This window comes from Copadichromis virginalis, linkage group LG1 (assembly GCF_057382275.1).
Source record: "Copadichromis virginalis isolate Kocher_CV1m ecotype Utaka linkage group LG1, C_Virginalis_male_GT1.1, whole genome shotgun sequence".
Classification (NCBI taxonomy): Eukaryota; Metazoa; Chordata; class Actinopteri; order Cichliformes; family Cichlidae; genus Copadichromis; species Copadichromis virginalis.
Window position 1 is genome coordinate 3,292,444 of NC_140618.1, and position 27,272 is coordinate 3,319,715.

A 27,272-nucleotide genomic window follows, 5' to 3' on the forward strand; every position below is an offset into this window, starting at 1 on the left:
CCTGGTGGATCATCAGGGCTGCAAAGCCTCACAGATGATGTGCAGCAGTGGGTCCCTCAGTCTGTCCTCACTCTGGACACTTGCAGTCGTCACACATGGAAATCAAATGTGTGATAAGCTGCAGGATTCAAACACAAGTGTAACTTATAAACACATGTTCATACTTTTATTCCACAATCAGAGAGAAAGAAACAGAGAGAGAGTGCAGGACAGACAGACAGGTGACAGTCTCAGATGTACACACTGCTACACAACAGCACCAGAGAAGCAGGATTTAGTGTTTGTGTTATTACGAGTGCTAAACAAGAAGAGTTCCCAGATGGTACAGTGGACACATGTGTGACTGCTGTGATTAAAGCATCTTTCTTTCAGCTTAACGAGTGAACCGTCAGCTCGTTCAAACACACGTTAAAGTCCGTTTGGCTCGACACCACCGAACAGAGGCAGCAATATAACACAGCTCACATTAACAGTGCAGTGAATCCTGCTTGTGCTGTGATATTCAGGACTGCAAACCGAGCAGCATCACTGACTTTCAGCTTGTTGTGTTTATGGATATATGACTGACTTTAATTATCCACAAAATCATCACATTCTCTGTAAGATTAAGGTCGACTATCTAACGGCTAACATTTGCACATAAATAAGTGACATAATATTCAGAACTTACTTTTGAAAGTTTACTCTTTGGCCGCTCCACTTCTTTGAAGTGTCTCCCAGTCCCAGTGCACTTGTTAGCATGTTTTGGTTCGTGCAACTGGTCCGTCCGGTTATTGTCTCCCCAGAAACATTTCCGTTGTCTTTTTTCCTATTTCCGTTGTCTTTTTTCCTATTTCCGTTGTCTTTTTTCCTATTTCTGTTGTCTTTTTTCCTATTTCCGTTGTCTTTTTTCCTATTTCTGTTGTCTTTTTTCCTATTTCCGTTGTCTTTTTTCCTATTTCCGTTGTCTTTTTTCCTATTTCTGTTGTCTTTTTTCCTATTTCCGTTGTCTTTTTTCCTATTTCTGTTGTCTTTTTTCCTATTTCCGTTGTGCTTTGTGTGCTTTTGCAGCGTTTTTCTTTTTGCAGCATTTTTCTTTTTGCAAGTGCTTTCTGAATTTGCAGTCCGTTTGGCCTCTCAGGGCCACCGTACTCTTGCATTCATTTGCATCAACAGAAAGGAACAGAAAGTTTTGCCTCATGCTCACCCTACCTTTCTGCTCATCAACATCAGGTGCCGTGAACAGGGGAGTGCAACCACATTTATCATCTACCACACCCATGAGACACGCCCCACACCCGTGCACCAATACAGTGAGTCCATTTAAACCAACCCACTTAGTCAAAAAGGAACAACTCATATGGCTCCTACAGGTAAATGGCCTGTATTTGCATAGCGCTTTATAGTGTAAAGCACTTTGGGGTCCTAAGGACCCCAAAGTGCTTCACACATCCAGTCATCCACCCATTCGTGATGGCAGCTACATGTAGCCACAGCCACCCTGGGGCGCACTGACAGAGGCGAGGCTGCTGGACACTGGTGCCACTGGGCCCTCTGACCACCACCAGTAGGCAAGGGGAGAAGTGTCTTGACCAAGGACACAACGGCCGGGGCTCGAACCGGCAACCTTCCGATTACAAGGCGAACTGCCAACTCTAGAGCCACGATTGCCCGTCATAGATCATACAAGTAGTCATACAACTGTCTCGAAAAGCAACACTTAATACTTTAGTTTGTCTTAAGAACTTAAATGAACGCTGCAAATATTTTCTTAAGTGGATTCTTTTGCAACCCAAAACTCAGCAGCTCTATTCCATATATGCTTTGTTTTGATCTATAGACGCCTATTCTGTCCACATTCAGTGTAAGTGAGACCAAATTTCACCAGCAAAACGTTGTCAACATTTGCGCATGCAAGATCAAACCTGTGATGCAGAGGTTGTTTTGCCTTCATACAGAATACAAGATATCATCATCAGCGGGCCAATATGACCAAACACAGGACCACACATGATGAATTTGTCCTTCGGTGGATGCCATTAAAGAGTCACCTGGGAGATCATTTTCCAGTCTGCTTTGCTGTGGAGTCCGTGACAGGGTTAGCCTTTCATTCATTCCTTTAATGATGGAGTTAGTATGGGGACCAAAAACCATCAACTGACTCATTCCCTGTCTTGCAGGCTGGGTGTACCAGCTTTCCAAGCGTTACACATTCCCACTCACATGCCAACCCAACCTCACAGTAAGTTCAGTTCAATTCAGTTTTATTTATATAGCAATAAATCACAGCAACAGTCACCTCAAGCTGCTTTATATTGTAAGGTGAAGACCCTACAATATTACAGAGAAAACCCCCACAAGCAGATAAACCTCTATGAGCTAGCACTTGGTAACAGTGGGAATGAAAAAAAAAACAAAACCTTTTAACAGGAAGAAACCGGCAGAACCAGGCTGGGGGAGGGGCGGGGCCATCTGCCGTGACCGGTAGACGATGTAATGACTCATCATTATGTTAGGTGTTAAGAAAATAAACCATCTCCTGCCTGAAAAATGAAAATAAAGAAGGATCTGAAACAAATAATGACAAAGCTACCAACACTGAACTTTAACATGATTAATTCAGGTAAACACATAAAACATCCGGTGTATCCGTTTACTGGAAAGTAACCAGGCCCAAGTCTAATCTGCCTACGTGAATGATGGTAATTATAAATCCTCTCCATAGTAAAGTTGTTAAGTCATTGTTCATTAATGTTTTTTTTCTCAGGTCTGGAGTCTATCAGTCTGAGATGAGGTGTGCTATCCTGGATGTCAGGAAGGAGGAAAGTGAGTCTAAAGGCTACTCTGATGTCAACATTTATTATCTAACACTTGAAGTTTTAACATACTGGCAGTACTGCAGAGTGGTTTGAGTAATACCTCTCTTGTGAAGCACTTTGTAACATATATCTGTGAAAACTGCTATATAAATAAACTTTTACTCAGTTACTTTACTTGCTTACTTTAAATAGTTGTAATGTGAGTGTTTTTATTTTGACGTGTTATTGACTTGTTTCAGTTAAAACCAATGTGATCTGCACTGAGTCCACAATGAGAGTTGAGATTGACAAATCATCCTTCCGTGGACTCCACGAGGATCACCTGCGTCTCAGTGAACCCAGCAACACCCTCTGCAGCCTGGAGAGATACTCCAACAGCACTCACGTCATCGGCATCATCCCCCTCAGTGCTTGCGGCACTCAAATTGAGGTAACGAGGGCTCATTTGTGTCAACACACACACTTTTAGTTTTTCTTTTGGTTTCTTTTTCTTTACTCTACAGGAAGATGATGAAACCCTCATTTTTAAGAATGAAATCACCACAGTAGATGACAACACAGATCTGATCACCAAAAAAACACCAGCTGGAAGTAGAGTTCTACTGCCAGTACCCCAAAAAAAGGAAATGTGACGTTGGGCTTCACGGCACACAGGAAGAGCGTCACAGTGTGGGATAAAGGCTTCGGCATGTTCACCTACCAGTTTGAGTTCTACCCAAACAACCACTTCCAAAGAATGATTGATCCAAATTCATACCCTCTGGTGTATAACGTAGGAGAGAAGGTTTACATGGAGATAGATGCCTCCTCTACAGTCAACAACAGAGATTTTTGTGGAGTCCTGCAGAGCTTCGCCATATGACAACCCCAACTACCACCTGACCTACTCCATCATCGAAAATGGGTAGGCATGAGGACAGGTGGTGTATCAGTGAAGGTTCTCCTGTTTATCTGTTTGTACTTGAAGCAGTTACCTGAGTGCCTTTTAGAATAAAAATTTCTCTCATCTTTAAGAATTTCAGGTGTTATACAGAAGTGGAAGTCCATAGAACAAGGCTCTTTAAAGGTTTTTAAGGCATCAGGCTATCACTTGAATATTTGTGAATGGCACTGTATGATGGTTAAACAAGGATTTATGATGAAATTGTAAGTTGTAGTCTCTTTCTTTGCACTCCACTGTTATGACCCATGCACCAGACAACAAGAGACAGTTTAGGTTCTGCGTCGAGGCCTTCAAGTTCATTGGTTTGCACGATCAGGTTAAGAATGAGTTTAGACCGGGGCCCTGTTTCAGGAAGCCGGTTTAGTGGAAAAACTGAGTAAGTATACCCTGAGTTAACGGAAACTCTGGGTTTTCGGTTTCACAAAGCGAGTTCAGCTGAAGCCTGAGTGAGTCACTATGACGACACACGCCGTGAAGCTAACCTGCCCCCTAGCAGGTTTACTACAACTAACCCTGACTGTCTCCGCCCCTTTGTCGGAAACCTGACAGTAGGAAGTGTCGGACATGGCGTGCTCCTTCCTTGAAGAGCCAGTAGATCGTGAAGCCCAAATTCTCCGCAGAGCTCTCCGCCGGGAGAGAGTGATTAGAGCGCGTTTGGACATTTTATCATTTCCTGATGATTTTCTGTGCGAACGTTACCATTTCTCAGCACAATCTATAAGTTATTTGAATAACATCCTCAGGCCATATATTACGCATGTGACACATCGCGGACATGCTCTCAGTTCTGTACATATTATTTGTATTGCACTTCGTTTTTTTGCAAACGGGAGCTTTCTGTATAATATTGGTGACGCTGAGCACGTTTCCAAGGCTACCGTCTGTCGGGCAGTCAGGAATGTTACAGTTGCACTGAAACGTCTCCTGTACTCGTCTGTGGTGTTCCCCGGTCATAGACCCACAAGATTCATCAAAGAGGGATTCCACAAAATTGCAGGTATCAGGATGACCAAAACTTAATTCATGGTGTGGTGATACTTGGACTACTACTTAAATTTTACATTTATTCTCACGGTTCCCAGGCGTGATTGGCTGTATAGATGGCACTCACATTCCAGTCATTGCTCCTTTAGTAAATGAAGGAGACTATGTGAACAGGAAGTCTTTCCACAGCATTAATGTACAGGTACATAGTTCCCTGTAGCATTTCAAACTAACAAATTATTTTATCATAGTAATGGATGCTAATTTGTGTTCTCTGCACTGTGAAGATCATATGTGATGCTGCCAACATTATCACAAATGTGGAAGCCAAGTGGCCAGGCTCTGTCCATGACTCACAAATATTCCATGAATGTACACTGAGCACAAAATTTGGACATGGTGAGTTGAGAATACTTTAAAATATATAAAGACCAATTGCTTCAGGGACATTTGAACTGAAGTGTATCCTTCTGTCTTAGGAGAGTTCACTGGCTACTTGCTTGGTGATAGGGGGTATCCATGTTTACCCTATTTGCTTACCCCTTACTCTGACCCTGAACCGGGCCCACAGCAGCGATATAATCTGGCTAATTGCAGGACAAGAGCCAGAATTGAAATGACTATCGGAATGCTTAAGGCCCGGTTCCAGTGCCTGCAAAGACTCAGGGTCACCCCAGAAAGGGCATGTGACATTATTGTGGCATGTGTGATTCTTCACAACATTGCCACAATTAGAGGAGAACACTGTCCTTCTGAACCAAACAGCAGTGATCCAAACCATGAACATCCTGACCCTCCCACGGACATACAAGATGGAAGTGCAGTCAGAGACACCATATGTCACAATCATTTCTTTTGACCCATCACCTCAACATGTTGAAAGAAGAATAAACAGATTTTTTGTTCAACTGGCTTTATTGGTCGCCTGTATTTCCTGTACACAAAGTATTAAAAGATGTAAACCTCATAAAGTGTCTCTGTTGCTTCCTCCTCTGTAACAGCTGTCAATGTTTCTTCATTATTTTCCTGTAGTAAAGAAATAAACAACATTGCTGTTCTACTGTAAACTCATATAATCTGTGGAGTATTACTCACAACTGCATGTTGGTCTGGCTCAACAGGAGGCTGCACCAGATGCAGTACACCATCACCATCAACTGATAGAATATGAGGTTTATACAGGTCACTTATAACTTACAAGGGACCAAATGGCAATTAACAAACATACCAATCACCTTACACTTCATTGTCATTATGCTCTCAAAGACAACCAAGCCTGAGGGAAGGCAAAATCAGTAGGAAAATAACTTCACTACAAAATAATCCATTATGGTAAAGAGTTTATCAAATGAATGAGTAGCACTGCAAAGGTGACTGTGAAGAAAGGATGTATGCACATCATGTATTATTTTGAATTTACCCCCTATGTAGGCACTTGTGTCTTGCGGGGTTATTGACTCAGAGGATGTCCCCGCAGAGATGCCTTCGGCCACAGGGCGCCCACTGTTTTGGCTGAGGGCCAACTGCTCAGCCTCTGTGAGTGGTGGTGGTGGAGGACCCCCACCTGTTTTTCGGGCCTCCGCTTTTTTTCTGTTGGCTATAACGGGCCACATTTGAGCATACAGAGTAAGCAAATATGTACTTGTAATGTGCTCAGATAATTTCAATAAGTGCTTACAGAAAGAAAATTAATGTAGCCTCTAACTGCAATTGATTTACATGGGACAAACAGACCAAGCACTATGGCTCATAATACAATTACACCTTACCTGTTTGGACTATATTTTTATATTTCATTTTTACTTGCTGCCAGGAACGTTTGGGGCCTGTTGGGTTGCACCTGCGCTCACATCACGTCACAAAATAAAATGTATAAAATAACAAATAAAATAACATATGATAAAATAACGTGTTAAATGGGTGGAAATCCCTAGATCAATGTTTATATTAACACTCACGCATTGACTCTGTCGGCTATGTTTTGCCATGCATGCTCCCTGTCTTTCGCAGCTGAGGCTGTGTTACTTTTTTCCGCGGAATTTGCATGTTATCGGCATATGCTGCCATCAGAATTTCGGCCTCAAGCGCTGTAAAATACATTGATCACGCCTTCTTTCCCTCCGTCTCCATGGTGACTCGCTTAATCTGTGCTCCGCTTATCAGGGCTTCATGTATCCTCGTCCGCGCGCTTCACTTGGGGTTAAAGCAACTCCGCGTTGACTGAACTACTTGTTATCAGCCTTTCTGAAACGGAATATTCCGAGTTGGACAGTTCGGGGTTACTCAACCGTGAGTGTCGTTTTTCACTCTGAGTTTTCCAAACCGGCTTCCTGAAACAGGGCCCGGACCTCTAAATACGTTTCACATTGTTGTGCTTGAGCGGCACCATCGGCTGGAACCAAATTCCTTGTATGTGTTTGCACATATACCTGGCAAAAAAGGGGGGTTCTGATTCTGATGAATTCTACACCCAAAACTCAAGCCGTATCTTTTTAATCTGATTAACTTTATTGCATACTCACACATCTCGTGCACACATTGCTTGAAATTTGCTAAAAGTTACCTAATTTTAAAAAAAGTGTATTATGCGAAGAAAACATTGAAAATGTGTCCATCATGGGGCCTGGTTTTGCAGGAAAAAGGCCTGCTTTTGTTTATATGCTATAGTTTGTCATTTGTTGTTTGCTCATGTGGCCAAAGGGCAGATGATGTTTGCTATCAGTCACTAGAATCCTCCTTCAGTATGTTTCAGTGAAACTTTCATGATGATTACCTAATGGGTTTCAGCCAAAATTGTTCTTAAGATCAAGATTGTATTTGTTGTTTTACAGATAATACCAACAACAGACTGAGAGGGCAGCTATTATGCTCATAATTTAATGCTTAAAATAGTTATTTCATTGGCTGGGAATACATCCTCACATTAGGTTTGACAGCATTTCTAGTTTTGGCTTAAGCATGAACTGAGGCTGCGGTTTGGGGAAGGCCTCAGAGGAGGCTGGCTCCCGGGCCGGGCAGATCTCCATGATCTCCATCAACAACTTGTAGCGCTGCGGACAGGGAAGCTAAATAAATAATCTCCATTTAAATCTGTGATGTCCACTTAACGTAAATTCAGTTTTTCCATCAGAATGTTTTAATGCACGTGCAGCACTTGGATACTGAGAGATTTGAGGTTGAGTGACACACACAGCCAAAAGTTTCACTTGCATTCAGGTTTACATCAGCTGTTCAGTGATGGTATGTGAAGCGGGAAACCCCAACACCAGGTGCTCACAGGGATGCATCAACTCCACGTCAAACGCTCACCACCACTCCCACTGCTGAAAGAGAGGGGCTGTCATGCAGACTGCACAGCACTTAATTTCCCAGGGTCCCCTGTGCTTGAAGAGGTCAGCAGACATCAGCAGGAGTGCAGGTGTGGAAACAGAGTCGGCTGCTTTGTTTTAGTCACTGTAACTTTGGATAACGCTGAATTAAACTGATCTTCTCTTGTTTCCAGGGAACGCCATGAACCTGAACCTGGTCTTCATAGCTGGATGTCTTCTTGCTGCTGTCGCTATGATCTGTGGCGTGCTCACGTTCAGGGCCGAAACATCGATGGTCAGATACCAAGCTTTGTCCTCAACTGAAAGTTAAAACCCTTCGTGTGCTCCAGTGGATGAGATGAAATTATTTAGATCAGCCTGCAGTCTGAGTCTGGCTGTTCATGTATCGTCTCATGTGTGAATTAACTGATGAAAATCAATTATTTTCTATCAGTTATTATTAGAATAGTACACAGCTTTGGGTGCATAAGCTAAAATGGGAAAGAGTTTGTTTTTTAAATCTATAGATTTACAGTATAATTTGAAATGAATCAATCCTGATTATTGATCCTGATCAAAGATTTATACAATAATGAAAGTCTTATTACTGTTTTTGTCCATGTTTACTTTCACCTGTCGACTGTGTAGCTCAAAGTCACAAGTGACATTTACACAACATATACTTCATCCCACAGTTTCACAAACTGTGAAACAAGCTAACAAAGAGCTTGTTTGTGCTGCTTCTTCCTCCGGGTCTCTCTTGGAAATGAGGATATTTTTCCTTCTGATTAAATAAAGATGAAAAAAAATATAACTGCTTCTGTCTGAGATGTGGTGAAACGTGGAATCCAGTAATTGTGACATATACTTCCATTTGTAACGCATTTCTTACCAATCTGTAATCTTGGATTAATGTTTGTAATATTATATCAATGTCAAGCTTAAACGACGTCACACACAGAAGTCTCTGAAATCATCAGAATATGTAGCAAAAGTTCTAAAAGATCACAGTTTTCTCTTTGTGTCAATATCAATAAACTTCTTACAATGTAATTGGTAACGAAGGAATCTATACGGGGCAGCAGGAATGTTACCACAGCAACCCAAATCAGCTGTTCCTTTCCTTCTCCATAGTAATCGTGGTTACACGTCTTTTCTGTCCAATGTGGCCTTTTTGGTCTCGAGTGTAACCTAAGGTTTCATCGTTTGCAATCGATGAATGGAAACAGACTGTGACAGTGACATGTTCACCTCCTTTAAGAGAGAGTTCTTCACTTAAACACAAAACGTCAGTTTTTCGTGTGATTGAAGGTTTCCCAGCAGGTCAGTAAATACAGAACACTTGGTTATAAAGATTTTTTGTTATTACCTAAAACTACACAGCAGGTAATCTGTCAGGTGAAACAATCAGCTGACTGACGGTCCTCACAGAGGACAGACCTCCAACTGATTCACCACATCTGATGGGAGCGGATGCTCTTTAGTCTGGAAGAGAAAACAAACACACAGACAGTGAAGAAGACGGTTCGAGGTGCTTTGCATACGACACTAAATTCAGTGTTTAAAAATAAAAGCATCTGTTTACTAAACGTAAACACAACACTCCCCCCTCTAAGAGATCTGATAAATAAAAATGATATCAGAATCAGAAGAGCAGATGAAAACAAACTATGTTCTTAATTGAACGCAGTGCGTTTCTGTCGGTGAGCGATGGATTACGGATTTAAAACGTTTTGGTGGAAACAAAAAAAAGAGAAAAAACTCTAAATATTGTTAATAATGATTGTTTTGCATACACAGCTTCCGACTTACATCAGCACTTTATAACAAACTAATTTCCAAATGTCTCCCACTCCATCAGGGTCATCTTTCGATGCTCTGACAGGTGACCTCTGACCTTTTTAGCAGCTCGTCTGTCGACACCTGTCCGTCTTCACCTTCCTGCTCGCCGGCTCCTCCTCCTTGCTCTTCTTCGGCTGCTTCTTTGTGCTTGTGCTTCTTGTGTTTCTTCTTCTGCAAAGAAAAAAGAAGTCACAGCTTCAGCGTGAGGAAGGAGCCATTTTATCTGATCTGATCCTTATTCTTTGTTTTCTACCTTCTTTTCCTTCTTGTGTTTGTAATGCTTCTTTTTCTTGTGTTTCTTCTCTTTGCTCTTCTTGCCCGTTTTAACCTCCTTGATTGGAGGGCACATGGAGGCGGTGCCCCCTCTGACTAAACACAGGAACAACAGGTAGAGGTTATTAATCCTCCAGCAACGCTTTTACGAAGCAGGATGCACTTAATGAAGTAGAAGCAGAAGAGGAGCAGTGAAAGCGTCGATGAACAGACGCTCTAGTTCTACACACTGAATGTGGATCGATTCACACGAATGTAACCCAGCTGAGCTGATCACAGAGAGACTGCTGTATCTATAAAAACAATGTCCACGCAAGGGAAACCATGTGACTGGGTCACGGTGAATAAACTTGAGCTGTCTGTTGTTGATCTGGTGGGTGACACTCACTCAGAGCAGCCGAGGGAGGCGGCAGCTTCGGCCCAAACTCCTCCTCTTCCTGTTCGGAGGCCTGAGTGGAAACTGCTGCTTTTGAAGGAGCAGAGAGGAAAAGAGTTAACAGAGTTATGCTCGACAGGGACGTGAGATTAGAGGAAAGGTTAAGGTGATTCAGCAAACTCAGAGTACCTGCTTGGTGACTGGAGGAGGTGGTGGCTGAGGAGGAGGCGGTGGCTGAGGAGGAGGCGGTGGCTGAGGAGGAGGCGGTGGTGGCTGAGGAGGAGGCGGTGGTGGCTGAGGAGGAGGAGGGGATGCTGAAGAGGTTCAGTGGCTCCGAGTCCACTTTTCCTTCATCCTCCTTTGTCACCTTTTCTTCCTCCTCATCGCTGCTCTCCCCCTCTGATGAAGAGGAGGACTTCTCATCAGAGGAGCTGGCAAAGATGGCCTTAAACAGATCCATGGGAGGCCTGCTCTCCTCTTCCTCCTCCTCCTCTTCTTCATCACCTTCTTTCTTCTGCTCTGAGCTCTGCTGCTCTGATGACTTTATCTGTAGAAGGAAGGATAAACTCTTTAGATTTAAGGACTTCCTCGCCTGCTGGTTTGGACACTTTGCTCTTTCACTACCTCCGGTTTGCTTCCTGGAGCCTGATCGCTGCTGCTGATTGAGGCAGGTAAAGCAGGTAAGGCAGGCGTGGGGGTGTGCTCCACTTTGGTCTCGGTCTGGTTGCGTGCAGCACTGAGAAGCTCACCCAGCGGGTCCTCCTTCTTCTTCTCCACCTTCTGCTCAGAGACATCCCACCTGGACTTCTTCCCGGATTCTGGAGGTTTTGGAGGTGCTGAAGAGAAACAATGAGCTTAATCTGTGAGCACAAACACTGTGGTGTTAAACGGAAACTAAGAAAACATCAAATTTGTGTTAAGGCTACAAAGAAACTTAAATTCATGGAGGAAAAAAACGGAAAGAAAGTATCAATTTAATAAAAGCAATCACTTCAGTTTTCCTGTCTTTACTTTTTTATCCTAAATAAATCCTGATTGGTTAACAAACCTCAGTCTGAGGAACAGCAGATTTAATCCTTAAAACATTTAAATAAATTCTTACATAACTCTTCAGTCACACTGAGATATTCTTTGATAAAAATGAGTTCGGATCAGTTTTCATCTACTTGAGTTTTAAAAACACATTTAACTTTCATTTGTGCTGAAAAAAAAATCTGTCTACTTTACTGAGGTTTAGTGTGACTGTGACAGGGCAGGATGTGATAAAGCTGCTGCAGTCAGAAACATTTACTCGCTTTGGCTCATCGATGTGTAAATGGAGCTTGGGAGCTCGCGCACGTCTCGCTGTCAAAGCTAACTCTGCTTAACTGCTTCGTGCACTGACAGCTGCTCGTGTGGCTGACAGAAACAAGCCAAGCAGGCAAAAGTTGATACTGAAGGTCTGATCTTCCCTCTCAGCACACCTGGGAACATCTTTTATGTTTAAAATAATACCGAGCATTGTTACAGGTGGGTGCTGTGGGTGGCAGTAAAGACAACATGGATTCAAACAAGCTTTTAAGTTAAAGAAACAAGAAAAGGGGCTTAAAGTTCTCTTACAGAATATTCTACTGCTTGCCTGTTAAAACTCTTTAGCGCCTCCTGTGTGTGAATGAAGTTACCTGCAGCCTCTCTGCTCTCAGTCACAGTCAGGAAATTGAAGACTGAAAACTTGTCTCTCTTCACTTTGGGCAGACCCACAATACCGGACCTGCAGGACCAATCACAGTGAGACTTTAGCTCAGCAGAGTTTGGATTTAACCTCGACGTTCTGTTTAGAGCTGATTCAGTCCGATCTGTGTGCCGTACCCGGGGTAGGGGTCGGGCACGTTGAATCTTTTGCAGAGCAGTTTGTCAGGATACCACTCGAACGTTTCTCTGGTCAGTTTTCCAAACATCTTCATCTTTACTGCAGACTGTTTGTCATCCAGGTCTCCCTGACAACCAAAAGAAAGCATCAGTGACTCCTGAGCTTACCTGCAGTGTAGGGGTGTGGTTTTTTACAGCACCAGGTGGCGTCCTACCTCTTGGTCCTGGCTGACCTCCACGCTGTCATCGTCCTCCTGGTCTTTGGCTCTGGTGAAGCGGGAGGACAGCGAGGAGGAGGTGGGCCGGTACAAGATAGAAGCTCGGACAAACTCCTCCCTCTCCCGGCTGCGCTCCCACTCTGTCATTCCCGGGTCTAGACTCTGCTCCAGAGCGTCTGAGGGACACACAGAAGATTTTTACATTTTAATATCCAGGCGGTCTCTAATGTGGGAGCTTTAATCCAGCGTCTGTGTTAGCCAGTAATCACATATACGCACGTGCTCAGACACGTAGGAGCATTAACCCTCTGGGGTCCAGGGTATAATTGGCCATTTTTGACTACTTTTGATTTTACTTCTATATTTCACCGTTAAAAACTGTTTATCTTTCCTTGTTTGGTATCATTATTTTCAGCACAACCTCAAATATCTGAAATTTGAGTTATTTTTTCATTTTGGCAAACTATATTAGAACAAATGATCTAAATTCAGACAAATAATTCAAAATCCGAGTAGAAAAAAGTTATTTTTTACTGTAAAACCCACAAACATGTTTAACGAATCATTTTCATAACTTGAAATGCAAATAGAAATTGTACATTTCTAAAAATTATGCACAAGATTTGCAAACAACAAAGTTATATGGTACTATTCACCTAAAAATGCAGCCAAGGCCTCAGGCGTTTATATAACCATTTAAATCTATTTACAGAACAATCAGCTGTGCTGCATCAAATAAGAAGACACAAATTATTTGTGCCGGTCCAAAAAAATAGTTTGTGTTCAGTATAAGACAGAGGAGAACAGCACCGGCCTAAACCTGCAGGTCTGACAGCAGGAGGAGCATCAGTCCCGTTTTCCATGTGGGAACAGCGTTTACACTGGAATCTGCCTTTGGTGGCGTTTTTGGAGCAAATGTGACATTCAGCAGTCTAACTGACACACAATACAAGACAATAACTACACAACACACTAACTACAGCCTCCAAACACGCTAAACGTCACTAATGTCTCACATATGAAAACTCGCTCTCTCTCTCACAGGTGTCACTCCTAAATCTTCCCCTTCTCCCTAAGCAACCAAGTGCCCCATGTTACCATATCATTTTTTTGATTGGCTGACATGGTAAACTCTAACATCAAATAGGGAAGGGGTGTTTTTTCTTTCTTCACTCGTAAGCGGAGAGTGTTTGCGAGCGCTGTCTGTAGAAAACGCCGTTTTTACCGTTCTTCCTGCTGTAAACGCCGCTGTTTTGTTGAGAAAAAAACATCACGTGTATTTTTTATCATAACTCTGGTTTTACGTGGCCCATCGACACAATTCAAAAACTGGTATATAGTTTGAAGTCTGCACTTTCGACCCAAGTTGAAATGGCGACTCAGAGTCGCTGCATCTTGTAGCTGTGACGTCTTAAATTGGTCATGTGATTTTGACGCGCCGACGCGTTCGTCGACCCCAGAGGGTTAATGATGGTTTTTGTGGTTTAACTAAAACTGTACCAACTATATCAAAGGATCCTGCAGTGCATGATGGGACCTGCAGGGCGGAGCCTCGTACCATTGTCTCCCTGCTTGAGACGGCTCAGGTAGAGTTCGTAGCGTGCCTGCTTGCTGGGGTTTTTCTCAAATGGTTTGAAGGTCTGTGACGATGTTTGGATGCCTCTCCACGCTGCCAGAGCTTCCTGCTGGAGGCCGGAGGAGGCAGGCAGCACTTGTGCAGACTTCCCTGATGTCTGCGAGGCATGACCGGAGACGGGGGTGGAGGTTTTGGCCGAGGGCGGGTTAGAGGAGTTGCGGAAGCTGAGCAGGCGCTGCCTGTCCTCGGGCCTCAGCAGCTCCATGACCGAACTGGGACCTGATCGGGATGAAGTTGGGAAAACATCACCAGCAGCATTAACGCACTCGCCATCAGAATGGGACACGATGTCCTGATTATCCTACATTTTTAATTAATCTAGAAAAACTACATATAGTTTCAACCGTTTTTAATTTTCCTCATTTGTTGTTTTTTGCACTTCTGTGGTTGCTTCATTTTTCAGCCATCTCTTACCTTGCAGGGCGTCCTCTCCCAGCAGCGCCCTCCTCTGGCCAGAGTCCAGCTGGTGGCGTCCTGCTTGCTGGGGCTCCTCTTTGACCATGTGGCCTTTGGACACCCGGAGAGCCTCGGCCAACGCGGGGCTGACCCCGGAAAGATGCGAAACATCGACCGAAGGACGGAAATGATGGACTGGACGATAATCGCGAGGCAGACAGGGAGGCGGGAAGATCTACAGAGAGATACAGAAACATGAGGGGTGTGTCCAGGTACTGATGAGGACACGTGATCAGATATGTTGAAGCTCCTCACTGTTTTTTCCTCGAGGGGTTTCTGTGCCAGAGTGAATCCTTCCAGGATTTTGCCGAGATACGAAGCATCTTTACTTCTGACTGGAAGCAAAAAAAAAATCCAAATAATTTTCCATCTTACTTCATGAATGCTTTCATTTCAGTTTTTCATGGACAAAAGAGAGAGAGACATTATTCTTTAATAATTAAAAAAAAACTAAAAAATACACCTCTCTGGTGGAGAAAGTATTAAAAATGATTTCCCTGCTCTAAAATAAGGCTGACTGACAAAGAGCTTCTCTGTGTGAAAAAGCTTAATGACTGGTTTAAAAAAATGCCTGGAACGTTCCAGGTTTTCCCAGGAAGCATTACCTTTCTTCTTAGTGTACTGCTGCGGGGCCGTCCAGCCGTACAGGCTGTCGCCCGGCTCCTCTTCTCCCAGGATTGTGTCGTATCTGGACATGGAGTCTCTGTGGTACACGTCTTCATCGTCATCCTCTAACGCACCCACGCCAAAGGCCTGCAGGTCAAAGGTCAGCAGCCAAACACTTTGTATTTAAAAAAGACAACCAAAAACACTTCTGGGTTTTGTGGGCTCACCTGTCCGACCACTCCTCCTCTCCTCGAGCTGCTCTTTGTGTCTCCGAACAGGCGATTCCTCGTCTCAGACTGAGGTTTAAACAGATCGATGTGTTCAGCCGTGCCGTGACCCAGCAACGCCAGGCTCGGGTCCAGACCGCGGTACCCCAAACCCTGAACTCCCAACCTAGGGTTGAAGTCCACCGGAGTTACATCCTTCGGGGCAAAGGTCACGTTCTCTGGGGCAAACTCCTCATCGTCATCCTGATGAGGCAGAGAGATTTCATGCACGCACAGGTGAAAATATGCAGCATGCATTATGAATTTCAGATTCAGTTTAGATCGTCCTCCATCAGGTTCTGTGTTAAAATATTCTGTCTAAGCAGCCGCACTCACCTCCGATTCCTCCGAACCAGCAGGGGGCAGCGTGCAGCCGTAAACTTTACCTCCACCGTCTGTCAGGAGGACAAAGTGTCAGTATTTACACATTATAACTAACACCAGACAGATACAGGATTCATGCTGAAATGAAACACAGCATAAGGGGAAGTAGGAAAAACAGAATTTAAAAAACCGGCATCAAACATCAAAGCTGCTGCGAATCTTCACTTGAGACGCTGAGTGGACTGATTCAGTATTTCATTTTTTCAAGTTCTGGTTTTAAATGATCCAAGACACCAAAGCTAACTCCACCTCCTCATCGGCAGCCTCAGAGTGAATGTGCTCACATGGTTTTTACTGACACAGTTTATTCTGTGTGAAAAGACATCAAAGACGGGAAAAAGCTTCAAGTTTCCGAACTCACATGAATCAGATCACAGTGAGCAAACTACAGGTGTGAAAACGCCCTAAGTGTCACAGGGATTATTTTACCCTTTACAAACTCCTGAATTTCTCTTATTGGTCAAGCAACCTTGTGCCTGTAAAGATGACACACTTACCCATCTGCTGCCTGCGAGCTTTCCTCTTCACACGAGGCCCGACGCCCTGACCTTCCTTCCAGCCCATCTTCATCAGCAGCTCCACCCCGATGGAAGACCTGAGAGACAAAACAAACACACCTCAGAGCAAATTCACTCTGCAAACTGTTAAAGAGGGAAGGATGGTGCTGCAGAAGCAGGCTGCTGGGACACAGTTGGTGGGATGTGGGTGTGGCAGCAGTTACCTGGCAGGTGCGATCAGCTCCTCCAGCAGCGTGTCTCCGGGGATCAGAGCCGCCTGAGCGCTGATGGCTCTCGCCTTCTCTCCGGCCTCGTCTCTGCGGCTGGACGAGAACTCCTGACTGGTGGTGATCTCTCTGGGAGCGATGCCGTGTTCGCTGAAATCCTGACAAACACCAACAACGATGTGCATCAGCTCCACTAAACCTGAACCTCAAACCTCCTCACGTCTCTTCTGAAACATGTTCTGCATACCGGAAAGACCAAGCACTCAAACGCTGCAGCGTAAAAGCTATAAAATCAGCTTTAGATGATTTCCAGACATCAGACAGCTACTCTGACAGAAGCGTATAAAATGTTATTTGATATTTTAGGATATTTGACGTTATTTGGATAAAGTCCCAGATTTTCTTTTACATGTGAATAAAAAACCTTCCCCTCTCTCTGGGTGGTTGTACCTCCTCGTCCATGAAATCTTCTGGCCTGGCATGGTGTTTCTCAGCTTTCTGTTGCCGTGACGACACAAAGGCTGACGGGGCCCAGCCTAAAAAGACACGGGGACGCCAAATGTCAAGATATGGAATCAAAATTAAAATGCTTGAGCTGAAAAAGCGGTTTCACTGTTTGCAGAACAACATCTGCGACGGACGCCAGCATCGCAACATGGAAGAAAAGTGGAGGACAAAAAAAAGAAAACAACACGCAGCTACAAAGCAGCCAGGTCTGCTCTAAAGCCAACTTCAAAATCAGAGGCTGGACTGAACCAAACACCGTTAGCTTTACGATGAGGGGACACCACCTCCCCTTACACGTCTGCATGCAGCGCTCCATAAATATCACATTAACTAAAATATGTGTGAACTCTACAGGAGGTCTCTCACCTTCTTTTGAGCCGACAGTGTTGAAGTATCCGGCTGAAAAGCCTCCAGTGAACGCTCCGTGGAACCTCTTATATCGTCCCTTCTCATCTTTGACTGTCTGATCGTGGAGCGGGACGGGCTTCTTCAGCGGCTCGTCTGTGAAAACACGGCAATTTTTAAATGGTAAACATTGAAATGGGAAAACATTTAAAATTGTTGTCAATTCTGTACAAAACAGAGGTTGTAGTAAACTATAAGGATTTGGAAGTAATTTATTGCTGATTTATACACTGGTCAAAAATGAAGCAAAGGCAACAACAAGACAACCCCCCAAAAAGCAGATGAGGGCACAGTCTATTGCTCTCTCCTTTTCTCTCCTCTTTCTTTTGCTAGCGTCACCGATGATCACCACTTGTCACTGCTGGCAGCCTGAGATGGTGTCTGTATCCTATTTGGGTTGCACAGGTAGTCCAGCTCCTCCAGGATGGCTCCTCCATGTGTATCATCTTTGTCTCAAGAATGTGGAGGAGATACCAGGAGATGGAGCCGTAGAAGGTCATCACCCAAGATCGGCATCTGCTCCTTTGTGTGAGGAGCAGGATGAGCTCTGCTATAAGATGACCTTCAGCTGGTTACCCGTTTGCATGTTTCTGACCAAACAGTCAGAAAAAGACTTCATGACGGTGGCTGGAAGGTCCAATATCCTTCAGTGGGACCCGCGCTCACAGCCCAGCACCATGCAGAACCAGCGGGTCCACCGCCGGAGCCCAGGGTAGGCTCACACTGCGCTATGAGTTAACCACTACACCAGAGTCTGTGTAATACAATTTCTTTTTTCCTCCAACTAGTAACGACATTTACTGATATTCTTCTTTTTGTTTTCCCGCATTAAACACACTAAAAATAATCTACATCCTGTAACGATATTTAAGACACACAATGTCGCACAAAGCCACAGTATAGTCTTTACCGCAGTAAGCACACAAATCACACACACTGCAGCTTCAGATTTGAAGGGGAAAAAATAAATGGCAGCTTTCTCTACAACTTTGAGGCCGAACTGAAGACCTGATAGTGCTGAAACTTTAGAGATGAGAAATGGCACTGTATTCAGTAGTTATGTTCAACTACTTTAATCAGCAACATTAACATAAAGGGTTTTTGAATGAGGTCTGGGTTTCAAACTAGGAGGCTATGATTGCGCTTAGCTAGCTGCTCGTTAGCTGAACTCAGTGAAGTAGCGCTGCGAACGGCGCAGCTAGTAACGCTTTGCTTTAAACACCTGGGAGATTTTTTAAATGCAAGTAAACAGATGACCGAGATCAGAAAATTCACCCCACCTTCTTCCAAAGGTTCCAAAGGAGTCCCGTAAGTCACAAAATCTTCATCGCTGTCGCTGTCGGACGCCATGATTTATTTTTTTACTCCGTTTACGGTATCCGCAAAAGGACAAACTTTGTGAAGTGTACTTTAGCGCTTTACAAGAACGGTTGGGGAAAATAGCGACACCTTGCGTTAGCTACAAATAACTACATCAGCTGTAACTACATTCACTCAAACTTTAGTAAAATATTTATGTGAGACACTTTCCCTGTTGTGAGGATATCTGTGCAGATATAGCTTGCCTTAAAATCAACAAATCAACAATTGTAAATATTTCATATAATTCATTTAAGATAAGATAAGGCATATTGAAACATTTACTTATTATTAAAATAAAGTCTAATATCTTAAAGTCTAGCAAAATAACAGAATTAATGATGGCTTACCTATTACTAGTTTATGTTATTATGAGTTATTTATAAGGACTTAAAGTCGTTAGTGTGAGACAAACTTTTACAGTGACAACATTTTTTCTTCTAGTTCACTATGATTCTGTTTCTTTACTGGAAATAAATATTCCTGTCTGAAATGTCATTAGTGCGTTTAATGAAGAAGGTGGTTTCTCCCTTGTTTGCTATTAAGTGCTTGTTTTAGTTGTCTTTTCTTCTTGTTTGGTTTGTTGATAAAACAACCAGATTTATTGTTTCTTACTGAACTGTGTAATTTCCTCTGCAGCCTCGGAGGAGCTGAAGTGTTGGCTATCGAATGTCCATCCAAAGCTCACAGCAGTTTGTCATTTGTTTTCTTTGAGCCTGAAATCACTCACACCCCCTCAGTGATCCATAAAACCCCACGCTCTTGACAAAAGCCAAACGCCTGGCTCAGCAGAAAGCCAAGACCCTGTAAAGATCCAAATCTGAGACCCCCACGTCTCTGCACAGAAAACACAGAGCCTCCCTGCTCTTTGTAACCCGACCGAACTGCTAAACTTCAGGGGGTTTAAACTAACTGAATCTGGACGGCGCTCAGGGTGGGGGGCCACAGGGTCAGTTTGGTGGTGAAATCTGTGGGCAGGATGAAGCTGTGTGGACTCAGAACCATGACAGTGCAGGAACAGCCACAAAAGAACCAGGTTATCAGAAAAGAGCCCGGACAGAGGTAGAGCCGGGACACCAGAGTTATAACAGTTTTGTTCCCTGTTGTTATTTCATTTTCAATACAGTTTAGTTTCAGTTATTTTTCAGTTCTTCTAGTTTTTTAATCATTACCAGTATATTTGACTAGGAAATGCTGAACATGGACTTGACAATATGAACACAGAACTTTAAAGGCAAGATACTCAAAGTCAACAAATTCTTTACCAAAACCACCAAACGGACTAAAATTAGAACATTTTTTCATTTGAGTTTGACACAATATCTTTGTGTCCATGTGTCCATCCATCCTCATCTGCTTATCAAATTCAGAGTTGTGGGGTGAGGTGGGGGCGTGTGGACCCTATTCCAGCTGCCATAGGCCGAGAGGTGGGGTACACCCTGTACAGGTCACCAGTCTGTCAGAGAGATAGCTTTTAATCTATTTTGTCAGTTTTTACTGAGGTTGAGTGAACTATAATGAATAATTGAACGAACTATGCTTGGATAAGAATTATCATATAAAAAATATAAACTTTTAACCTGACCTTGAATAGTTTTGGAGACCTCAGCTTGTTGACTTAACGAGTCCCTTCCTCCTTTTGGCCACTAGGTGTCAGTGTCTGCCTGCAGATCACGGCTTTGTCTCACAGCTGGGTTTACTCTGCACGCTCACATTAAAATAACTGACAGAAATATATATTTGTATAATTTAGACTTTCACTTGCAGGATGAACTTGTAAATGTGATGCATTAACAGGTCAGAGATGGAAAATCCACACGAGTAGGCACCGCGTCGAGGCACCAAGTTTACACTCCCCAAAAGTCTGATGATCAGTGAGGGAAAAGTTGTTCCTATCTCCAGAAGACAGATACAAACATTAACCATGCCTTCATAGTTTTCCAAGATAACGGCTTCAATATGCTAAATAAAATTAAAAGATTGTTATTGTTTGTTTATGCGCTGTTTTTCCTCCCTTGGTTGCTAAGACTTTGCAGGACATTTCTTGAAAAGCCAGAAATCTTTGCAGACATCTCACTATGTGGCTGCTCCTCATAAATCGTTGCATATGTTCATTAAAGTGGATCCGTAGAGTTGTGGTTCACACATTTGCTTAACAAGTGTCCCTGGTTTGATCTCGGCAGGAGACACAAGTCCCTCGGGATTGGAATCACTTCATTCAGATCTACCTGCTGTGGTGACCCTTTGTGAAAAAAGTAACTTTAATTAAACTGTATACAAACATTTAACATGCAGATGTAAAGTGAGCATAGACTGCATGTGAAAGATGGACGTGTTTTCCACTTCTGCAAAATGACGCCAGTGCACAACTGTCCAAATCATGCATTCTTTCTAATCTCCAACAGGGGGCGACTCCTCTGGTTGCACAGAGTGACTGTATGAGAAAACGACCCTCAGCTCCTTCCCTCACTCACACTTTCCTGATAACTATATATATATATATATGTGTGTGCTGACGTTTGATTGAGGGTTTATGTGTCTGATCTGTTTGTCGTTGAACAGCTATGAATGAAGTATTTTTGGACGCAGCTGCACACTTTTGTTCGGGAATACTGTGGAGCTCGAGTCTGACGCTGTTTCTGCTGTTCTGTGGTGGAACAGTCGATGAGGGCAGCTTAAGTAAGAGAAGCAGGTCTCATTATGAGGCAGGCTGACCAGCAGCGCAGCTTGCAAAAGTTTCATCATGAGTCTCTTTGACAGTTTCAACAACAGCTGCACGTCATCGCCTCCACAAAGAGGCCTGTTGGAATAGCCTGCAGTAGCTTTAGTCACTTTGAGTTAAAAATGGAGTAGGCACCATGTTTTAGGTGTCAGTGGACAAAAAAAACACAATAATTTCTCAGCATGCTGTTAAGGAAGTGGTCGGAGAAGGAACTACGCTTCTGCACCTCCTTGTGACTGTGTTCGTGCTTTAGAAAATCTCACCTGTGACTGGAGACTTTGGTTAGTCACTGTTGTTTGAAGCAGGATAAAGAAGGTCTGCATAGAACGATGCGATGGCATGCACGTGTGTCTAGAACAGAGCTGCAGGATCTACTTTCAGTAGAGTTTTCTGTATTTCTGAGGGACACGTTTACATGATCCACCATCTGAAGACTTGATCTGAACCCGTGAACAGTTTGAACTCTGTCAGCCAGATGTGATACTGTGTGAAATGGAACAATATGAGTTGTTACACCAGAATGAAGGAAGGTCTCTTTGTTGTAAAGAACCGGATTTTTAAAAATAATCATTCTTGTATTTGGATGATTGTTTGCTGCACTCGAATTTCCATTCTTTCATTTCTTTCCCTTCTTTGTGTGCTTTTAGGGTCAGTAGGGTCATGCAAAAACTGCATGGTCAAATGTAACTGAACCACCTTTTCAGTTATTAACTGGTGCATGTGCAAGAAAGAATTTTGGACTGTTATATATTTTTCGCTGACTGGTCTTGGCGACGTCTGTGCTCTCTGCACTGGCGTTCTTTGCTGTTCTGCTGCTCCGTGCTGTCTAAATTTCATTGCTCCTCTAAACAAAGGAAGTTTGGTGGAGTTACATACTGCTGTTTGTCACAGCTGCTGGTGTCCCCAGTTTAAGGTTTCCTTCAGTATCTGTACCTGCAGCACTCGGTTTAGGCAACAATCAGATGGATCTGTCACTCCCATTTCTTGTAAAGGACTCCTTCACTTTTAACCTCACTGGTTAAACGTGTTTTCTTCAGGACGCAGGGTTAAAGATGTGAAAGGGGAATGTTTGAACCCAAATCACCTTTTTTGAAAAAAACAAAACAAAACAAAACGTAGATTTCAAGGACACCTTGTGCATAACTTGCCAGAAGCATCTTAGGGCGCACTCACACTAGGTTCTGTGTCCTTATACTATTAAAAGTGAATTAGAAAGGGATGCCTATAAAGCACAGTTAGGTCAATAAGTTTATGCATACTTAATCATGACCAGCAATCGCAGTACAGGCTTACCACCTCGACTTCTGACCTGTGGTATGAAGCGACCATATGCAAACACAAACATGCTTGTGGATGGTACGGCACACCTGATACGAGTGCACCCGACGCCCCGCAATAGAGGTTTGTTTGCTAAAAGCAACCTTCAGACTTTACATCAGAACCTTCCCTACAGAAACATTACGTAATGCGTGCGATTCATAATACAGAATGCATCTGGTCATCGTTTGATAGGTTGCAACATCACCGGCTGGTGTTGTGACAAAATTAGTCTGTGGTGGCAAAATAAGCAAACCGCAGGGAGACTTTTCTGCAAGGTTGTAGTAACCTTCTAGAACAACACAAATACTGTGCAAACCCGTCATTTTTATACAGAGAGTGCAGAATTATTAGGCAAATGAGTATTTTGTCCACATCATCCTCTTCATGCATGTTGTCTTACTCCAAGCTGTATAGGCTCGAAAGCCTACTACCAATTAAGCATATTAGGTGATGTGCATCTCTGTAATGAGAAGGGGTGTGGTCTAATGACATCAACACCCTATATCAGGTGTGCATAATTATTAGGCAACGTCCTTTCCTTTGGCAAAATGGGTCAAAAGAAGGACTTGACAGGCTCAGAAAAGTCAAAAATAGTGAGATATCTTGCAGAGGGATGCAGCAGTCTCAAAATTGCAAAGCTTCTGAAGCGTGATCATCGAACAATCAAGCGTTTCATTCAAAATAGTCAACAGGGTCGCAAGAAGCGTGTGGAAAAACCAAGGCGCCAAATAACTGCCCATGAACTGAGAAAAGTCAAGCGTGCAGCTGCCAAGATGCCACTTGCCACCAGTTTGGCCATATTTCAGAGCTGCAACATCACTGGAGTGCCCAAAAGCACAAGGTGTGCAATACTCAGAGACATGGCCAAGGTAAGAAAGGCTGAAAGACGACCACCACTGAACAAGACACACAAGCTGAAACGTCAAGACTGGGCCAAGAAATATCTCAAGACTGGTTTTTCTAAGGTTTTATGGACTGATGAAATGAGAGTGAGTCTTGATGGGCCAGATGGATGGGCCCGTGGCTGGATTGGTAAAGGGCAGAGAGCTCCAGTCCGACTCAGACGCCAGCAAGGTGGAGGTGGAGTACTGGTTTGGGCTGGTATCATCAAAGATGAGCTTGTGGGGCCTTTTCGGGTTGAGGATGGAGACAAGCTCAACTCCCAGTCCTACTGCCAGTTTCTGGAAGACACCTTCTTCAAGCAGTGGTACAGGAAGAAGTCTGCATCCTTCAAGAAAAACATGATTTCCATGCAGGACAATGCTCCATCACACGCGTCCAAGTACTCCACAGCGTGGCTGCAAGAAAGGGTATAAAAGAAGAAAAACTAATGACATGGCCTCCTTGTTCACCTGATCTGAACCCCATTGAGAACCTGTGGTCCATCATCAAATGTGAGATTTACAAGGAGGGAAAACAGTACACCTCTCTGAACAGTGTCTGGGAGGCTGTGGTTGCTGCTGCACGCAATGTTGATGGTGAACAGATCAAAACACTGACAGAATCCATGGATGGCAGGCTTTTGAGTGTCCTTGCAAAGAAAGGTGGCTATATTGGTCGCTGATTTGTTTTTGTTTTGTTTTTGAATGTCAGAAATGTTTATTTGTGAATGTGGAGATGTTATATTGGTTTCACTGGTAAAAATAAATAATTGAAATGGGTATATATTTGTTTTTTGTTAAGTTGCCTAATAATTCTGCACAGTAATAGTCACCTGCACACACAGATATCCCCCTAAAATAGCTCAAACTACAAACAAACTAAAAACTACTTCCACAAACATTCAGCTTTGATATTAATGAGTTTTTTGGGTTCATTGAGAACATGGTTGTTGTTCAATAATAAAATTATTCCTCAAAAATACAACTTGCCTAATAATTCTGCACTCCCTGTATAACTGGCTGGAAAAATGGGAAGAAGGTGCTGTGATTTATTGAAACATGTACATACGTACACGGAGATACGGTATGGAAGGCAAAAATGACTCTCACAAGCTTAGAAGTTAAAATTTGACATGATCACCTTTCAGCAGCTTTCTATCATTTCTTTAAGTATCTTCAGGCTTTTTGAAGAACACCGAAACGTCCTCTTTGGCTGTTTTTGCCTTTTGTTCTCCATCAGGATGATCCCACACTGCTTCAGCCATGTTGACGTCCGGCCTCTGGGGAAGTCAATCCATGACTGATGTGTGTTTCCATCCAGGTGTACTTTTACTGTACTGGCAGCGTGTTTGGGATCATTGCTAAAAAATGAAGCTGCTCCAAATCAGATACTTTCCAGATGCTCTTGCACGGTGGATCGAATCGGACTTTTCTGCATTCATAATTTCACCAATTTTGACAAGATCTCCAACGCGAACCATGACACAGCCTTCGCAGTGTAAAGCGGGCAAAATAAAAAACGTATGCAAGTCCTTATAAACACGACCTTCATAACTACGAATGTTATCAGTTACCTGCACTCAAGCACTTTATTCAGACAGTTATGGTTGATGATCAGTGACAGCACATCATCAATAAGTATCGATGTTAGAAGAGCCATCAAAAGAGTGAAGCATATCTTAGCCCCTAGCTCACACTCAGAAATGTGTTCCTGCAATCTTTATATGTTCATGTGCATGTAGGCAAATTACAGCTAGTTTCTGGTATATTTGCACGGCGTGCTTCTAAAAACCAGGTCATGTGTATTTAATATTGAATTTCTGACTCCTGCTGCACTGCCTGTGTGAGGAGCTTTATCAAAGTGAAATCAGCGTAAAAGGTATCGTGTTTCCTCTCTCCTCAACCTGAGGTGACCTGAAATGAAGAAGCTCTGACATCCTCTGCTGAAGCAAAGGATGTGACTTCTTCTTGTGCTGCTGCTGCTGTCATTTGTGTCCTCCGGTCTTGTCTGAGCAGTGTTACACCTCCTCAGCTCCAAATGTCATCATGGTGCGATAACGCCTGAAATATTAAAGAGACGAGCGCTCAGGCTGCTGCACAGAAACTCATGACTAAAGCATTAAGGGCTGCTTCTGATCTCTCTGTGCACGTCTGCTGCATGAGGCAACACGCTGCAACTCACTGTGCACGTATGTGTGGATCCAAAGAGGAAGATGAAGAGGAAAGAAGAGCATGGAGAAGAGGATAAAAAGTTACATAAAAGAAGGTAAATGAGTGAAACAAAGGGGGAGATGCAGAAGAGACACGGGAGACAAACTGCAGAAGCAAAGGTGAGAGAAAGAGAGCACAGGGGAGGAAAGGAAATAAGGAAGAGAGAAGTGGAAAATACAAAGAGGTACAAAGTGGAAAGGAAAGGAAAGGAAAAGCAGGGAAGTTGGCAGGAGACATAGAAGGAAAGAAGAGGACATGAAGAAAAAGATGTAAAAGGAAAAAACCAGTAAAAAAATAAACTGAAGAGGAAAAGCAAAGTAAGTGGTCGCTATAGGAAAGAAAAAAAAAGAGATTTTATAGGAAAACACGAGAGGAGGTAGAAAAGAAAAAATGACGTATTGAAGGGAAAAAGGTAGAAAAGGAAAGGATGTGACAGGAAGGAAGGAAAATAAAGAAAGAGGGCACAGTATTTTAGGCTAGGAGGTACAGAAGGAAAGAAGGAAGGAAGAGAATGAGAGAAGGAGTTGGAGAAGGTCTACAGCATTTTAAGGAAAGGACATGACAGAAAAGAAGGAGGTAAAAAAGGAAGCAATAGTGTAGGATATGAGAGAAAGTGCTCGACAAGCAAACAGCATGTTAGGAAAGTAAAGAAAGGATTGAAAAGAACTGAGAAGTGAGGAAAAGGATTAAAGTGGGAAATAAAAAGAGACGTAGGAATGTGAAGGACACAGGAAAGAAAGAAAGAAGGAGGTGGAAAAGAAACGGATAAAAAAGAAGTGTGTCTGATAAGAATGCTGGCTGTTGTGCTGTATTCTCACACCTCCCCTCGCTGCTGCTTATCGCATCAAATTCTCTGCAAATCAGATTAAGGCACTTGGACTTTGTCCTGCTGGCTGTAGATACAGGGTGCAGACCGGCCCGGGACCAGAACTATCACAAACCAGATCATAAATACACCCGGCATAGAACCTAAACGTGCAGAATAAACCAAAGACATTCACAATAAAATCTCCAAGGATTCTGAGAGAAAGTGAAACGGCGATTAACAAATGCTGACACACTCCCGCCCAGCCGGTGAAAGTAACTGAATATTGTTTTGGGGCCGTGAGCAAGCGAGACGTGTTCTCCGTGTGAACAATGCGCCTGCTCCTGGTTTCATTCGTCTTTGTCTCAGCATGAAAACCCGCTCGGCTTCCTCCCAGCAG

The 27,272-nt window shown here is 43.3% G+C and overlaps 1 protein-coding gene, 1 long non-coding RNA gene and 1 pseudogene across 2 annotated transcripts; 2 read left to right on the plus strand and 1 right to left on the minus strand.

Annotated features, from left to right (window-relative positions):
* Positions 1–1,970: 1,970 nt before the first annotated feature.
* Positions 1,971–8,364, plus strand: LOC146718142 (CUB and zona pellucida-like domain-containing protein 1; annotated as a pseudogene).
* On the plus strand, positions 4,780–5,637 carry LOC146718143 (uncharacterized). The gene is made up of 2 exons (XR_014914803.1): positions 4,780–4,927; positions 5,013–5,637. It is a non-coding gene; the product is annotated as an uncharacterized LOC146718143 (long non-coding RNA).
* Positions 8,365–8,640: 276 nt separating the features above from the next.
* On the minus strand, positions 8,641–18,943 carry gpatch1 (G patch domain containing 1). The gene is made up of 20 exons (XM_085478209.1): positions 18,855–18,943; positions 17,536–17,670; positions 17,113–17,198; positions 16,660–16,820; positions 16,436–16,533; positions 15,891–15,949; positions 15,516–15,758; positions 15,288–15,435; positions 14,938–15,017; positions 14,641–14,857; positions 14,149–14,445; positions 12,588–12,766; positions 12,373–12,500; positions 12,186–12,274; positions 11,149–11,360; positions 10,714–11,071; positions 10,537–10,614; positions 10,129–10,244; positions 9,931–10,046; positions 8,641–9,518 (listed from the first exon to the last, which is right to left on the minus strand). The coding sequence occupies exons 1-20, from the start codon at positions 18,922–18,924 to the stop codon at positions 9,485–9,487; spliced, it is 2,904 nt and encodes a 967-aa protein (XP_085334335.1). The 5' UTR covers positions 18,925–18,943; the 3' UTR covers positions 8,641–9,484.
* Positions 18,944–27,272: the final 8,329 nt, after the last annotated feature.

Bases quoted from the DNA above. Each gene is read 5' to 3' on its own strand.
- gpatch1 (XM_085478209.1), bottom strand. From the start codon at position 18,924: ATGGCGTCCGACAGCGACAGCGATGAAGATTTTGTGACTTACGGGACT. The intron at 16,821-17,112 runs GTACAACCACCC...GGTGTTTGTCAG, and splicing joins AAGATTTCATGGACGAGGAG to GATTTCAGCGAACACGGCAT. The intron at 15,436-15,515 runs GTGAGCCCACAA...TTTGACCTGCAG, and splicing joins GAGGAGGAGTGGTCGGACAG to GCCTTTGGCGTGGGTGCGTT.